At 39.5% G+C, this 18,205-nt stretch overlaps 1 protein-coding gene and 1 long non-coding RNA gene across 21 annotated transcripts in view; one reads left to right on the top strand and one right to left on the bottom strand.

The window, feature by feature from the left end:
- Nucleotides 1–18,205, top strand: part of DMD (dystrophin) — a 991,104-nt gene that overhangs the window by 375,105 nt on the left and 597,794 nt on the right. For all 20 annotated transcript variants that reach the window (XM_083734089.1, XM_083734109.1, XM_083734093.1 and 17 more), the window contains 4 exons: nt 5,565–5,715; nt 10,814–10,933; nt 16,696–16,797; nt 17,220–17,327. In XM_083734089.1, coding sequence (XP_083590215.1) covers nt 5,565–5,715; nt 10,814–10,933; nt 16,696–16,797; nt 17,220–17,327 — 481 coding nt within the window. The remainder of the gene's footprint in view (nt 1–5,564; nt 5,716–10,813; nt 10,934–16,695; nt 16,798–17,219; nt 17,328–18,205) is intronic.
- The window catches only part of LOC310842606, a 438,867-nt gene that overhangs the window by 176,469 nt on the left and 244,193 nt on the right, over nt 1–18,205 (bottom strand). The window lies entirely within an intron of this gene.

Below are 18,205 nucleotides of genomic sequence, written 5' to 3'. Positions count from 1 at the left end.
TATTGCAGGATTTTGATGTCTAGTGTTACTTTTCCCATTCCTGCCATGAAAAGTCAACAGATTAGTGGCTTTTCATGGGGGATGGAAAATGACGCCTCAGGTAGGTACAATTGTATTTTTTATTCATAAAAACTGGTTGTTTTTATAGTGATTATTGTTAATGATTTATTGTGTTTAACACTGAAAGCCACCTGATGTTAAATCAAATTTGTGTTGGTTTTCTCCAGTTTTTCTAGCTCCCTGCCTTTTAGATTAGGCAATCAGAATTGCACTCCATATTCCAAACAGGGCCACACTTTAGATATGTGTAAAGTCTTTGGTAATATTAGCCATCTTATTTTCAATCCCTTTACACATAAGGACAACCTACTCCTTTTTGAACTTGCCATTTTTTAAGAGAGCCTCTTGAATGTACCATTATTATTTTTTGCCTTAGTGTGTTGTTTTGCTGAATTGATTGTGTTTTAATTGACTGGATTATTGTTTTGCGTGGTTTGTCATTTGCTCCATTTAGTAAGAGAGAAATGTGGGTTACAAATGTTAATAGAAATAGAGGAACAAGTAATTCCTGATATGGAGTTTCTTTTATTTCTGGCACAGATTGGGTTAAAAGTTTTAATGGTGTTTATCGGTCATGACTCCCAAAATCTTTTTCTTGGTTAGTCACCAACAGTTCAGTGTATATGTGAGCTTAGAAATTCTTTTGCCCTGATATGCATCACTTGCTTCAAATGACAAGTTCCCAACAGTATGAAAGGTATTGGGATAATCAGTTTTGTCCTTGAAGTAAATAAATGCTTGAGGACAATGTAATAGTATATCATTTTCCTCTCTTTGGGTAAACTATAATTATTTTGATTGAGGAAAGCATCCTATCAAAATAAAGCTACGTATGTCCAGAAGAATCAGCAAGGAAAAGCCTTGGGAAAGCAGTAAACCCTAGTAATCTGAAGAACAAAACTGGCAAGAATTGCTGGGCTTGACTGGTTCAGACATTGGGAATCAGAGATTAGCCTCCTGTGCTGGAAGAATACTTGGTTATCGAATGGAATCATAGATAGTTCGAGTTGTGGCATGTATAATACAGTCTGCCATCTTGCCCTGATGGGAAAGGAGAACAAGCTGATAAACTGCCACCACTCAGCTCCCAGTGGTGGTCCCTCTCTCTTCTAACTGCCACCATAGGAACTTCTTACCCTGCAGAGAGGAGGGGAAAAATAAGTTGCAACTTCCAAGTAAACAGTCATATTTCAATTTTATGGTGATTTTTTTTTTGGGGGGGGGGACGACGTGATACTGTTGCAACAATCTTAGGTAAACCATTCTGTGGGGACTCTGAACAGGGGCATATAACTACTTTCAATAAATATAATCATCACGACTTGCAATGTCATGTGATGCCAGATGATGAATTTCTTGTCATTAAATGATATAAATATTCTAGAGTTGGTGCCTATCCTTAATCTTGACAGTGTTACTGGGATACAAGTTTATTAACCAGAATTATTAGAAGGAAAATGTATACAGTGGTACCTTGGGTTACATACACTTCAGGTTATATACGCTTCAGGTTACAGAGTAACCAGAAATAGTACCTCGGGTTAAGAACTTTGCTTCAGGATGAGAACACAAATGTGCTCCAGTGGCGCGGCAGCAGCAAGAGGCCCCATTAGCTAAAGTGGTGCTTCAGGTTAAGAACAGATCTCCAGAACAAATTAAGTACTTAACCCAAGGTACCACTGTATATGTTATTTTAAAAATATATTTTTATTCATTGATATAATAATGCACCAGAACAAAAGAAAATTTGAACTATTGTGTTCTTACTTTTGCTCTTTACTGGTTAATCTGCTAAAGGTTTTTCACCTACTCATTAAAGCTTACTGCCCTCATAGATACCAATATTTTGACTCTCTTGCATAATTGGCAACAAAATAATCCATGAAGGCTTTAAAAATTGAATCTGTTTAGTAAAAGGTCTTGCCATGACAAATTATGTTATGGATATTTTGAGAACAAAAAGGCTGGTTTAACATCGAAGCACATTGCAAAGATTTCATAATTGCCCTTAAATTAGATTTCAGTATTAGACCTTCTGTTAAGCATTAGCTAAAATAAATTTGTGAAAGGTTAGAGAAAAACTTCAGACAAAAAAGTGGTGAAAAAAATAGCTTTAAAAAATCGCTTTCAACCATAATGTTCCTTGTCTCAATAAACATTGATATACCATGTTATAATTAAACCATTGCCATATCGTAGCAATTCTTTTTTGTATGTGATTGAGATCCATTTGCTTCTGGGCTGAGAGACTGGAAGCTGATTACTAAAATAAATAGCAACACTTCACCACAGTTTGATATAATATGACACAGAATGAAACGGTATATTTGAAATACTGGGTCTATAAATATATGGACTTTTCCTTAGCTATCTCAGAGGCTATCAAAAACACATTATACAGAGTTGCCTAAAAGCCCAGAAGAAACTGTGAATTGGCCAGTCATTCTAAATCTCTCAAATGGTCTTAACAAAGAACTTGTGGGGTGGGGGTGGGGTGCGGGGTGGTGAAAAAAGATTAATGATAAACATTAACACTAGTTTAACATGATAAGAGTTGTCCTCTTTATTTTTGTAGTGTAGTTGAGGCACACTGGTGGTCGGAAACTTAAAACAGAGGACTTAGAATGACTCGATAAAGCACTTGAGTCAGTCACAGAGTGTGGCTGGTGAGGGAAATCGTGGCTTTCTAAGAATGCCAAGGGCCAAACAGAGAGCCTTAGAGGGCTGTATTTGGTGTCCCCATGCCTGAGGTATCCCATCCCTTGCTTAGATAAACAAATATGAATTGACAAAGGACTTCTCTGTCCACTTCTTAGTTTTATCCCATGGTATGTATTATTCGCCATATAATTCAATAATAAAGCATTCCAGAATTGACAGCCCCCTATAAGTCTTCACAATTGTTTGGGAAGGTTACTTCCCTTCTCTCCCCCACCCAACCCACCCTCAAAAACAAACCAACAACCTCTCCTGACTGTTAAAGATTCAAAATGTTGGGTTGTTTTGTAGGACAGGGAAGAGGTGAAAGAAGAAATAGAGCCACCACTGTTTGTATTCTTACTCTGTCTTGCTGCTATCCCATTAATACTGATGCAAAAAAATGCATTGGGATATTTAGGGAATGGTAGAGACATACTGGTCTCACACAATACAGTTGTAGTTGTTATTTGTGTTGCAACAATTATAGCAGGGACTTGGATCTCTATCTGGATTTGACCCTTTCTCAGAAGTCAAAATATTTGCTTCTTTGACATTATTATATAGGGAAATCAGTTAATACAGTGAAATTATACCATTCCCAAAAGTAAACAACATTTAAGTGAATATGGTTTTGTTCATTTCTCTTCATATGTTCATATGTTCTAATTAAACCCAAGGAGATTCTGTGGATCATGACCATAATCTGAAAATTCCCCAAAGGCAAGCAAAGTGTTGCTTTTCTAATATGTAAAGTGAATAGTATTCTGAGGCATAATTCTTTTTCATTGACATTTCCGGTGAGAAGGATTTTGCCCTTTCAATAGTCCAGTTGTTGACTTTTGTGAGCCCTAAAACTGGTTATTGAATAATGAGTATAACACTTTGGCCATTTCACTGTAGTTAAAATATTACTAGAAATCTCTGTGTTTTAACATGCTGAATCATCAATCTACTGTAATATGAATGGTTCTTAAGGAAAAATAATTTTGATTGCCACTGATTACCATTAAATACATATCTGCTTGAAGGAAATTCTCTTTTATTTGATGTTACCATCTTTTTAAATATTACTTTTATGCTGCATCTAGATGACATTGTAAATATGTTTGGATGGCCATCTGTCATGGATGCTTTAACTGAGATTCCTGCATTCCAGCGCGTTGGACTAGATGACCCTTGGGGTCGGTTCCAACTCTACAGTTCTATGATTCTAAATAATTATACTCCAGTGTTTTCCCACAACTTGTTCTAGATCTGTTTTGTGGCCCATGTTAAAAAGAAAATTTAATGGAATTTTGGGGCTAGTATGCATATGTCAAGTGCTATTGAGACATGTTAGGGATTCTATTAATTACATATTTTCTTTGCAGGTACAGCCCTTTAATTTCTGCCCTTTAATGGCATGTCCTTTAGTGGCAGCAGGACTGCCTGTTAATTACCACTTCAATAGTATCTCTTAGTTGCCTTTTAAGGACAATTTCCCTTCTTGTGGAGGTATATATTTCTTTTGGACCATTACTGAGTGTCCAATTAATGAGGTCGCCTGGGTGGTCCCACACAACTCAAACAATAAAATAATTCAACCATCAAAACTTAGAACAGAAACTATAACAATAAGGAACAATAAGCAATGTTTTCCATTAGTAATGCCACTGCTGCACACAGCAGTAAGCAATAAAAGAGAAGAATTGCAAGCAGGAAGCAATTAGCATTGGAAGGAACCTTTGCTGAATGGAACATTTCATAAATAGAATAGAATTGTGGTGGAGAACCTGTAGCCCAAAGGCTGTATACAGCCCCCAGCCTAATTTCCCAAGGGTCGTCAGGAAAGTTAGCTTCAGCACACCCAATGACCTTTGCAAGTTTCCTTTTTTGGGGGTGGGAGGGGGATAAATATATGTTGGTTACCTTTCCACACTACCTGGTCAATGTTCAGAGGGCAGCAATGGCCGTAATGCACATGCAGAAGAACCTTGGCCATGGAGAATTCGTACTATGTTATGCTATAACTAAAACTTCCATTTAAGTTTATTGAGGGGAAGTATTTATATATATTTGCAGATTTATAAACCTATTCACAGCCAAAAGCTATCAGAGCAGTGTAGAATAAGATAAAACTAAGCCTTTGCACCCTGAATGCTTCTCAGATGTTTTCATTTTTTCCTTGTTAGAGTTTAAATCATTGAGATTTACAGTTTTGGAGTTTAATACATGTTTTACATTTTCAATATGTATTTTATATTGCTGCAAGCCACTTTGGAAACAAATGGTGAAATGCTGGATATAATAAATGAATAAAGAAATGTAAATGTGTTAAGCAACAAAAGAAAGCAGTTTCTTAGCAGCACTAAATGACTATAGCATGGGTAGGCAAACTAAGGCCCAGGGGCCGGATCTGGCCCAATCGCCTTCTAAATCCAGCCCATGGACGGTCTGGGAATCAGTGTATTTTTACATGAGTAGAATGTGCCCTTTTATTTAAAATGCATCTCTGGGTTCTTTGTGGGGCATAGGAATTCATTCATTTTTTCTTCTTCAAAATATGGTCCAGCCCCCCACAAGGTCTGAGGGACGGTGGACTGGCCCCCTGCTGCAAAAGTTTGCTGACCCCTGGACCTTAGCATGGAAGCAAACATACCCTGTTCCTTTATTTGTGAACTCCTCATCAAAATTTTATTGGTATGGCTAACATTAGGCTATGGTAAACAATGAATTGTGGCCTATGGTAAAAAATTGACAGATGTATCATATGTTACATCTGCTTGACTTTAACTTGCTGTGCTTTTAAAAACATATTTCCCCAGTTTGCACCGCGTTCTGATGGATTTACAGAATCAGCAGCTAAGCCAACTCTCTGAATGGTTAGCTAAAACAGAAGAAAGAACAAAAAGGATAGAGTCAGAGCCCTTGGGACCTGATTTGGAGGACTTAAAGCGGCAGGTAGAAGAGCATAAGGTAAGCAAAGTCAATAAATTTCTTGTGTCCATTTGTTTCTATTGGATATGTAAATTAAATATATATATTTGAGAAAATGCCAACATAGTATTTTTGGGAAATTGAAACATTTAATAAAAGCAAATCTAGATTGAAACTGAACAAAACCTTCAGAACATGACACAGAAATTCTGGATTTTCTATTAATAAGTCCAGGATGCTCATCATTTTCTTCTTTCTTTCACACAGCCATTATTCACAGAATAAAAAGTGGGCTGGGGTGCTAAGGGAAAAGGGAATTTCAATATACTATTTACTGGAAAACACAATAATAACATTTCAGATTTTATTATTCCCCTGGTTTCTTTTGCTATCTTGTACTTTCCTTCTAGAGTCCTCCTGTTGCAAATCGACACTATTAGTTATTATAATTGGGATTTCTAATCTCATTAGCAGTGCTGGGACTCTGAGCATGCAGCCCCCGAGCACTGTAAAGTATTCTAACTGAGTGCCTGCCTTTGTATTGGAAAAGATGTGGAATGTTTTTGAAAAATGAATTTAATTATAAAAACAATGAGCTAGCACATAGTGAACAATAGACTTTAGTACGACTGTCTTTTTTGTTGTTGTTAGCTTCTGCTATACATAAAGACTGCAAGCCTACGCTTATATCCAGTTTGAGTGAATGGGTTTACTTTGGTTGACAGCTTGATTCCTCCTATAAATAAAATACATAAATCATTATAAATGAATGCAACTCACTTTTCATGACTAATTAAAATAGAACGACAATTAATATACTATTCATAAATAGGCTGGGAAGTGTTTGACTGAATATCACACTTATAGCGGTACATAAAAATTAGTTTCCCCACATACATATACCTATTTATTGCTGGACATATTGATCTTAGCAAAGCAATCTGAAAGGGTCATAACATTTTATGCACATTTAAGTTCCAGGTGTGCCATACAGACCACAGAGATACCCTTGCTCTCTTCTTCCACTGACTAGATTCAGTAGTTCTCTAAGGCAGGGGCAAAGAAACATTTTGGCTTCATGAACCAGATCCTCCTCCTCCTCCTCCTCCTCTTTTTCTCCACCTCCTCCTCCCCTTTCTCATTTCACTGTAAGGTCACAGCGCTGGTTAAAGTAATTAAAACACAATGTTAAGAACAGTTTAAAACTACTTACAACCACAGAAATAAGGTAACTCCTACACATGTCAGGTGTCAAAAAGCTAGGGTAAATAAGTATGTGTTTAGCTTTTGCCAAAAATTATATAATGAAGATGACAGACACAAATTTCGCCTGAATGATACAGCAAGGTTTCTCCTGTGCACCTAACCTATTCTGCATTCATACGTTCCAATTTCAGTGTGGAAATGCCATTCACATATAGCTGTTGAGACAGGGTATTAGCTCGATGGGAAGAGTTTGGATTCCTGGATTAGTGGATCCATGGTGTTTTTGTAGGTAGAGAGGTCAGCAAAAATGTCTGCTTCTCTTTAGGTCTGTTATCTAATACCATCACCATAATTATTTTCCTTCACTCCTCTCTGATGTGTTTTGTAACCTTTTATTTCCTTCCCGAAAAGGATGATTAATTCTTTTGTCCTTGAAGGTAAATGCTGCATTAATGGTTACTTTTTTGTCTGCATTATTTGCCTCATCTGTCAAATTTAACACTTGGCTCAGCTCCTAATGTTTCATTTTCTCTTTCTTAACCCAGATAGGGGAAACAGACCTTAAAATAGTGATCATTCACTTAAATAAACTAAAATCAATCAGATGGTTCACTCCTAAGGCCAGGGCTTCTACATTAATCTTAACATTCTTCTAGTACAGAAGGAAGCATTTTCTGGAGCCTATGAGCTGACCAGAATGTCTAGTTATCTAAAAAGTACATCCTGGAAGATACAGAGATCAATGAGACTTCCAAAATCCCTTTGACCTTCTATATGAGGAGTGGTTCCCCTCCTGTAACTATATTTGATTTCTTGTCAGAAAGTGGTAGTCTTGGCTTGCCCTCAAAGGCATGTCCTCTGAAGTAAAAGGTAAAGGGACCCCTGACCATTAGGTCCAGTTGTGGCCGACTCTGGGGTTGCGGCGCTCATCTCGCTTTATTGGCCGAGGGAGCCAGCATACAACTTCCAGCATGACTAAGCCGCTTCTGGCGAACCAGAGCAGCGCACGGAAACACCGTTTACTTTTCCGCTGGACCGTTACCTATTTATCTACTTGCACTTTGACATGCTTTCAAACTGCTAGGTTGGCAGGAGCAGGGACTGAGCAACGGGAGCTCACCCCGTCACAGGGATTCAAACTGCCTACGTTATGATCGGCAAGTCCTAGGCTCTATGGTTTAACCCACACCGCCACCCGCGTCCCTAAGTCCTCTGAAGTACTGGTACCTAAATCTTTTCCAACCAACAATAATGTTTCTCCCACTAGGTTGGGATGCAAATAAAGTTACCAAATGCATAACAAAAGGGATTACTTTGAATGCTATCCCTAGTAGAAGGTGTGCCACTTAACATTAGCAGTAAGTGCCACTGACATTATGGGAGACAATTAAAACGCCATTGACATGGAAACAGTGTATTCACTCTGATCAAGTGCTGTTAACCTCAGTGTGTTTTCCTTAACTGTCCAATAGAGAGCTAAGGTACATTATGTACCAAGCTCTTCCCCTTTATAGCATAGTTAATCTACATTTATAGTGCAAAGATGAACAGGAGATGAACTTTCATTCATGAACAGTAGCATAATTGGTGAGGGCTGAGCACTATTTCTATTCCCTTCTTCTCAAGTCCCCTTCTCAAACACAAAAATAGCCCTTGCTGTGGGGCAGGCAGCTGTGATTGGAGGCACTTCCAGGCCCCATCTAAGCATCTTTCCTCACCAGGGACTGGAAGAATTGCCACCAGTCCCAGCATCCATGGCTGAAAATAAATGTTCTATGAGGTGAAGAGTAGAATATAGAAATATTAATTCAAATAAATAAACTGTAAACTCTACCTCCAAGTCATAACTTTTGGTTTTTATGTGAAAATTTGCAGCAGGTTGAAACATGAGTCTGCTAGAAGTTGTTGATTTTCAAACTCAGTCTGATTAACATATTGAACATGTAAACAAATCAATTTTGGTTCAGGGCTTATGATTGCAGGATACTGAATTGTGTAACCTGTATATATGTTGTTGCAAACCAGGTTAAGTGTCATGAGATTAAGTTATTCTTTCTTTCTGGTGAAGGATGGTGACACTGCCATTATTTCCTTGGCATAAGTCATTTCTTAGACAGTATCAAATATGGTACATGATATTACAAAACAATATATGTTGACAGTGTTCTCTTGAATACATCAAGCTACCATAATCTTGCATCCCATCCAACATACTGGTTTCCTCTGTATATGCTGAATTTTGCAGGAATGAATTCTGTTGTAAATTCCACTCTCCTCTCCCAGCAGGAGCACTGATGGAGATTGGACAAAAAGAGAGTTTGGAAAGTTACCTTTGAACAATCCTGCTTTTTCTAATATCCTTTGGGTTCTTTTGTTGCATTTCACAATTTAATTTATAATTTGTTGTGAAACTATTCTATCCCGTAGATAGAAAGTGAAGAGCTACTGTACGAAAGCGACCAATTTTCTTGGTCCTGGTACACTTTATTATTTAATTATGCTATGCATTTATTTACCATTTTGGGGCTGTGATTCTTTGATTTTAGTCCCCGATTAAAGAAATGAAAGTAATTATAATACCTAAAGCACTGATTATATTCCCTTTCCCCAAAGCCTTCAAAAACCTGTGATAGGTCCCAGGACTTTTAGGTTGATTCACACCTTGCCCCGCTGGCCGCAATTGGATAAAAGAGCTGAGCAATGGTTAGGCAAACTTCTACATCTCAGCTGATGAAAAGCATCAAAGGAAGCTCCTCAGAAGTCAATACAGTATAACCATTTAATACCAGACTCATGAGTGCTAATAAAAAGCATTCCCACCAGAGAAAGAATAAAGTCCACACACTCTGTTTAAGGGAAACATTATTATTGCACTCTGAAACAGGCAGCTAGAACATCTTTATAGCCATACCACATGGATATATATTCACTAAGCACAACAGTAATTGTAATGTTTGTAGTATAATGTTGTGCGTGTTTACTCAAAGGTGTCAGGGACTGGCAGGACACAGATGAGTGTGCGCAGAGGGAAGTGGGGCTGGTGTGCAACTCAGGAGAGGAGGCCAGTGAATTGTGGACAACTGTGCTAGGTAGGAGGCAAGAATCAGAGGCAGCTTTAGAGCTGGGAGGTGGAGCACAGGATCAGTCGGAAGAAGAGGAGGAGGAGGCAGGTCATGCAAGTGTAGGGCTGGGTGCATCCCCACCCACTCCTGTACCACTGTCTCCCAGAACCAGGGGGGATTGAAGAGGTATGAGCAGAGGAAGCTTTCCACATAGGTATTGTCTTGGGCTGCATGCATGCAGCCCATTGAGGGAAGGTACATAAACTTGTGGAAGGGGACTTGTCTGCTGTTGCTGCAACTGCTCCATAGAGTGCAGACCTGGGAATGGCTGCTGAGATGCTAGACTGGGGGGGGGGGGTATTCAGAGCCATAGAAGTGACTGTAAGTGCCAGCTTTGACAATAAAGAGTTAACTATCTGGCGTGTGCATTCCTTTGGCTGGGGAGTGCCCTTGACAAAAGGTGGGTCCTATTGAGTTAATTGGGGCTTACTCCCAGGTAAGTGTGTAAAGGATTGCAATTATACTGCCTAGTAAAAATATTTAGGATTGCGTATCTTGAAGGTTTGTGAAAATGAGGAAGATATTGGGCGATACCCAACATTTCCGGAAGTTTCCAGTCTCCTCCCCTATGCAGCTTCCCTCCCTGCATGCTCAAAATCAGAGGAAACCCTCTGGAAAAGATGCGGGGGCAAGAGGGAGAGAGGAAATAGAAGTGCTGTGTCACTGTAAAGGCATACATTTCTGCTAGTTCTGTTCACAATATTGTCTCCCCCCCCCCCCCTACTTCTAGTCTGCTTACTTCATCAAAGTATGTAACAACACATAAGTGATTTGTGTGTGTGTGATTTCCCCCTCCTTTTTTGTCTTAGGCCATTCAAGAAGCCTTGGAGCAGGAACAAGTCAAGGTTAATTCCCTCACACATATGGTTGTTGTAGTAGATGAAGCTAGTGGAGACAAAGCTACGGCTGCATTAGAACAACAACTTCAGGTAATTATTAAAGTGGTATGTTTGTGACAAATAGCATCACACATTCTACAGCAAAGAGTTCTGTTGTCATAAGAACTTGTCATAAATTAAAGGAATGAATTGTTGCTGTTTTTTCTTGCATCATGAACTTCAGTGTATATAAAAATCTTGATCTTTTTAAGTGTATATAGCATGTTGACTGAGTAACTATTACTTTCCTTTCCCATCTATGCCTTGGACATATTGGAGACATTTATCTCAGTATGACAGCCTGAAGGGTGAAGTGCTAATATAAGAAGGAGGAATTGATCACACTAGAAATGCTAATGTTCCAGGAAGAACTCTTAACCCAGTAAAGAGTCTTGGACACACTCATCTCCTCCCTCACACACAGGGTGAAAGTATCAAGCTGTCCATGCCACCTTATTTGAACACATTATACCAGTTTCTTCCTGAGAATAATGCAGGCCTTGTAGTGGTGGTTCACATGTTTGGCCATCTGTTTGGGTCCACACATCAGACCCATCACCGCTGGAGTCCCTAAAACCACTAGTTCTGCCACTAGTGATTACTGAGTCTGTCACTGATGCATTTATGGCAGGGAGGAGGGACTAGTGAAGAAAAACAGCAGAAGCCCCTGGCATCGTTCCAGCTTCTTGCTGGTCCAGCAAAATTTTAGAAACACTGCTTTGTCCACCAACATTCTGACATCCTCATCTCCACCACTGCTTCAACCCACCTCCCATTCAGCATCAGGTTCATCCTGCTGTTTGTTCTTGCTCCTCCACAGTGCTCAGGCAATGCAGCCACCCTTTTCCAATAGGCAGTGCTGAGGTGGACTTTGCGATCCCACAAAGGGGTAGGGGCAGTGAGCCAAAAATACCTGGATTTGTCATTGAAAGAATTGGGAAGGGGGAGGCTTTATTGGATGGCCAGATACCTTTTGCATGTGTTTTAAAATAATTCTCATTGTTCATTGGCTTAATTCCTCCATGTGGTGAAGGGAGAGGTGTGCACCCAACACTCATACTCTGTTTTCCTTAAAGGAATTCTTGAACAGGCTCTTAACTACAGTTGTGTGGCTAGGCATTGCAAGTAACCAAAGGGAAATTACCTAGAGGTTTGGAATCTTTTGCCATTTGTATGTGAATGATACAAGAGCAGTTGGTGGGACAGCATTGCTCCCCTGACTTATCAGTGTTGAGTGTTGCTGCCGGTAACTGAAAGGAGGAGGGGCAAAGCTCAGTGTGCTGCTGACTGGGGACCAGGAAAGCTAAAGGACTGTATCATCTTTCCTGTCCAATGACATCAGCTGGGGAGACCACCTTTTGTGTCCCACCTCTTTCTGAGGTGCGTTTTGTGTGAACCTGAGTATTGGCACCCACCTTTGAAATACAACACTGAAAGAACAACCTTCTAGTTGTTGTTTCTGGGGTTGGAGGGTGTTGTTGTTTTTGGCTATATTAAAACATCTTTGCCAGGCCTTTGCCTTGATTTCTGAATGATATTATCTGGCTCTAGCTTACTTTAGTTTTTAGTCTTGTTTTGAAGATTGCTTTCCCAGTTCGTTATTGACTGTTGTGCTATTTTTTTACATTAAAAACAAAACACCAAAAAATAAATAAATGTATGGCTAAAACTGTAGTGTAGTTTCAGGCCAGGGAGGTGAGTATAAATACCTTTGCTAGTGAGTAAATATTTTTCCTGTATGTGTATGTTTGTGGCATAAATTTCCCTCCAAAATCTTACCTGTGCAAATATAAACTTTTCTTTATTCACTAGCTTCATTTCTCCTATCTATTGATGCTCCTCCACCATTGTGGTTGTCTTTTTCTTATTTTATTAGTGGGTTATCTTCTTCGTGAGACAGTCATATGCCTGTCAAGTAAGAATCAATGAATAGAATGATGCATTCAGCTAGATTTTACATCTTGGATCAGTCAAATAATGATCTCAATGACTTTGGAATTCTGGTGACCACAATTATTGGTTATGACGTGTCATGATGTCAGATTTGGCTATGTGCTGAGATCACTGAAGGCAAATGAGGCTAATTTAGGAAGAAATGTCTAAAGAGACATTTTCAACGGCTTTTGAATAAATATTATTTTACAAAATTTATATACTGCTTGATTGTAATAAAACCTCTATGAAATTTACAAGAAATATTATCAATAAAAAGTGAAAAGCAAGCAATTTATAACTTTTAAAGCATAATTAGAATTAACAGTAAACTAAAAAGTGTTAAAAACACACCAACATATATGTGCCTGAATAGGCTTACCTAAACAAAAATGTTTAAAGCAGGCTCTTAGAAAGAGTACATCGAAGGCACCTGCTTCATGTCAATATTACTTAAGAGGAGATTTGATTATTATTTGATGTTACCAAATATTACTTCAAAAGCCCCTAATATTTAATTGTTCTGCTACTGAATTATAATTCTTACCAATGTTGTTAATCGATCAGTCTGATTGTTTCAACACTTTGCATCTTGTCAAACAGTTGATATGTGATTCTCGGAGCAGTGTAATTCTTGCTTCTCTTTGAAGTCATGCTAATTTCAAGTAGACTTTGTCATCTTGTTTTGATTTGGTGTAGCATGTGAAGCCTCTTCCAGCATGCAAATTGGGCAGTATTGTATCAAAGAAAGTGCCAAGTCTGAGTGTCCTTTAATCGTTTCACTTGGTGCTGGCTTCTAGTTTAAAGGAACACAGTTGCGTGTCGAGGTCCCCAGGGCCACCCCAATAACTCACACATCACACAGAATTTTTTGTTTAAGATTTTTGGCATAATTTTGGCCACAACTTTATTAAAATACAAATTTGTGAGTGGTTACTTAGGCATTGGTTTCGACTATCTGACCCCACCATGGGGGACAGACTGACATTCCGCACGATGCGAAAGTCAGAATAGGGGAATACACTTGGGGGTAACGACGGAGCAGGGAACCTGCCCTCACCCCAAATGCAACCAGGATCTCATTGCTATGGGCCGAGCCCCCTTGACAGAGTGGACAAGCAATAGTTAGCCCCCAATTCCTTTAACGGAATCCCTTGCAGCAGCAGCATTAGAGGGGCAGGCACTCAACCTACCAAGGGCAGGTACTCAACCACTGCCCCTCAACCAACCAAACCATAAACCAATGCCTAACTGCAACCTTACAAGTTGTGACGATTTGCTACCTAGTAGGCAAAAACCAAATGGCCCCAGCCAATCAGCCAGATGGACAAAATTCCTACCGGGCCCCTGCCCCAAGAGCAGATGGCCCCATGACAGGCATAGCAAGGTCAAAGCGAACAATCCTAATTCTAGGGAGGGGGGGACGGGCAATCCGATGCACTGTCGAAAAGAGGAAGCCCTAGCCTCGTGCAAGGAGTTTTAGCATTTCTGGCTGTCAATCAACAAATGGCAACATTAACTTCTTCCCAACAACAAGGGAAGCCCCAATCACATCAGTGGCCAATGATCAATTAGCCCGCCCCCAACTTTGGAGTGTCCTGGCGGCCCCCACCGTAACACGTGCTCTCCATGAAGGAGAACACGCTTTCTAAAGAGAGAGCACAGACCTTGTGTGGAATACTTTTTTATACATATAAAGTGAAATTGACTCAAGTCTATATATGTGTATATATATAGGTGTGGGTGGGCGTATGCACTCACACGCACACACCTTTTTCAGAGAAGTGTGCAATATATAGACATAAATTGTCATAGTATTAAAATAAGGGCAAATAAATTGAACAGTAATAAGGAAACATGAAGCACAGCATGCCACTGTAGTATATCAGGGAAGCATGCAAAGCAGGTATATCACTAGAATTTTTAAAATACTTGATGTAGAGTCAAGGGGTTCCACACCTCCTCACCTCCTTCTGCCCTCACCTCTGCTGCTTCACTGTCTCCCAGGACATGAAGCGGATTGAAGTGGGAGGAGCAGAAGGTTACACTAAGGCGGAGTCTTCGCCTGCTTGTGTGCAGCTTGGCTGGAGGAGATACATAAGCTGAGGTTGGGGGCGTGCCTCTCTGCTGAGGCAACTGCCTCATCGGGTGCAAACCTAGGAGTAGCTGAGAGACGCAGGACTAATGGGCATGCCTTTTTATGACTTGTAACTGTACTTTTGACAGTAAAGAATTAATGCCTCACTTTGCGCTTTCTTGTCTGACAGCATTATGACAGTATACTTTATAACTGGTAGCTGAATACAGTGGTACCTCGGGTTACAAATGCTCTGGGTTACAAACTCCGCTAACCCAGAAGTAGTACCTCGGGTTAAGAACTTTGCCCCAAAATGAGAATGAAAATCATGCGCTGGCAGCGCAGCAGCAGTGGGAGGCCCCATTAGCGAAAGCACGCCTCAGGTTAAGAACGGACCTCCAGAACGAATTAAGTTTTTAACCTGAGGTACCACTGTATATGAAATTACCTGTTCCAAAGCATTCAGTTTGGAAATTGTGTAATGTGAGATGATAGTTTGCCAGAGGTGCAAGATTTCATGGCCCGGCAAATGTGCACATAATTGCCTGCCATCAAATGATGACGATGCATCTGTGGAAGAACCCTTTAAAGTAGGAGAAAAGCTTCCAAGTGGTCAGAAGGGTGAAGCTAAAGGCTTCTGACAACTGTTGTCTGGTGGAAAGCCACATTCCATTCCTTTCTATAAATCACTGTCCTTGTTCCAGGAGTACTGGGATTCTTGTTCAGCCGCAGAGAATAGGAAAGCAGTCATAGCAGTGCCCTTGTTCTTATCTGGTGCTGCTATGCATTGCCAGAGTAGGCAGGCTGGCAGCCATATCATGTGGATGTGTAGCCTTATTCTGGCCATAGCATATTTTAGAATCAACGGCTGCTACAAGTAATTACAATGTTATAGACTGATGCAGACAAATGGTGGGCAGTACCAACTGGAGAACCCCCAAGGGAAGAAGACTCAGAGTCCTGGGATTGGTGATAGGGTGATGATGAATGGTCAGAGGGAGGAGACTGAGAGGAGGTGGTTTTGGAAGCTGAAGAGGTAATAGGGTGTGGCAGAGGAAAAATCAGAATCAGAGGGAGGCCGAGAGGCAGAGAGGAGGCTTAGGCAGCTGTGGGAAGGCAGAGACCTTTAGTCTCTGCAATTGCCACATGGGGCAAGACTTGCTAAAGAAGAATTGCTGGCACTCCTGAGCAGATCATGTTTCTTCCAATAAACAGTTCACTTACCCTGTATGATTTATTGCTGGCTTTTGACATACAAGCTTCTGCCCACATGTTTAGGCTCCTGGTGTAATCCAAAACATCAGCGTCTTCATAATAGTCTATCTAATTATAAATGCCTCTGCTATAAGAAATACAAACTCTGTTATACACTTTTTAATTTGAAGGTCTCAGTGGGTTATTTCATATTTTGAAATTTGCTAAGATTAGAAAAAAGAGAATAAACTAATATAATTAGCTGGTAAGCAGTTACTAGTTATATTTTTACATGTGTTTTTCAACATTACAGTGTTTAGAAGCATTGTACGCTTATGCACAATGTTTAATATACTTCATAGAGTACTAGCTGATCTTTTTAAGTTTATAATTTTATTATTTATTATTATTAATTTTATTATTGCAATTCAGTAATGTGCTTCATCAAACAAGACCTCAAGGCCGTATATTTTATGGACTTATAGGGACCCTTAGAATGTTACTGAAAAAGTTACAGCTTATTTTCTCAAATGTATTCAGCGCCAGGTGAAATGATTGAGCTTAAAGCAATACTATAGCATATTTACAATGTTCTACCTTTTCTTTTTAGCATTTAGGAGACCGCTGGGCTACAATTTGCAGGTGGACAGAGGATCGCTGGTTTCTACTCCAAGATGTCCTTCGAAAATGGCTGCAATTTACTGAAGAACAGGTGAGGAATGTTAGCAGTACCAATTTGTTCAGAGCCAACCCATCCATGAGGCAAGATGAAGCCTCCAAGGAATGCTTTGACTGTTGTTGTTGCTGCTGCTGCCACAGTGGCAGTGGCAGCTGTGGTGCATTCCTTGGAAGCTGGATCTGCTGGCTGCATCCTGTCATCCCCAGCAATGCCATCTCTACAGTAGCCTCTTGGCGAATAGGAGGAACTGTTGGTCTCTTCCCACCCTTGTTCCAGAGGCAGGCCTTCACTCACTCCTTCTTCCCTGGCAGGGAGGACACCATTTTGTGGCTTGTCTTAGGTGCCAAAATGTATTCGGCCGGCCCTGCATTTGTTGCTTTCTTAATAATAACAATACTTTGCTTAACAATACTTTGTGTATGGTCTTACTAAAGGATTTTCTTTTTCTTCTTAAGGGTCTTTTCGATGCATGGCTTTCTGAGAAGGAAGATGCTCTCAACAATATCCATACCACTGATTTCAAAGATCAGAAAGAAATGTTGGAAAATCTGCAAAAGTTGGCTGTAGGGTTTTTACATTGTTTTATCTCTCTGTGTTTGTTTAAGTGTTTCAAACATTTATATTTCATCTTTCAGAATAGTCTTGAAGGCATCTCACAACTTACTTACTTACTTCATATATATATATATATATATATATATATATATATATATATATGCCATAGTAAAACAATAAACTATTTTGAAAAGAATATAGGAAAAATAATCTCTAGGAAACAGGGTTATCACAGTCATAAAACATCAATAACAATAATAGTTATTAAATGCTTGGCTGAATAAAAGTGTTTTTATCTGTTGCCTAATAACCATCAAGGTAGGTGCCAGTCGAATATGTAACCAAAGGAGTCCCGCAAATGAGGACCCATAACTGAGAAAGCCCTATTCCTGATAGCTGTCCACCACTAGGGATGTCAGAGTATTCTGACAAAAACAAAAAAGGAAAAAGGAAATGGCCGTAGTTCACATGTTCATCTGTGGTCAGGAACAAAGATCAGTCAAGTGACTATGACTGGATTTTGTTTACATCATTATTAAGTTTTTTAATAGCTGCAAAAACAACATATTTAACTTTTTTACATTGTTTTGATGTTTCCTTTACACTGAAATGAACCTAATTTATGTAAATAGTTACATTATTTATATAACTTGATAGACCTGCCAGTGACTTTTACAGATTAGTATATTTTCCTAGTCAAACAATTCTGCCCTTGCTATTGTAGGATCAATATAAAAGGAGTGCTATACAGTGTTAGCAAAGCAGAAATGAAAAACCAATTTAAACCTGGAAAGCCCAACATTCAGCAAATGTTGGTAAATGGCCAAGAACATGTCAGGAGGTACAATTTGCTGCCTTTAAAAAGACAGCTTGAATCTCACACCCA

The sequence above is a fragment of the Podarcis gaigeae genome (genome assembly GCF_964106915.1).
Source record: "Podarcis gaigeae genome assembly, chromosome: 4".
Taxonomy (NCBI): Eukaryota; Metazoa; Chordata; class Lepidosauria; order Squamata; family Lacertidae; genus Podarcis; species Podarcis gaigeae.
Note: the sequence above shows the minus strand (reverse complement) of the source record. Positions and strands in the feature narration are given on the sequence as shown.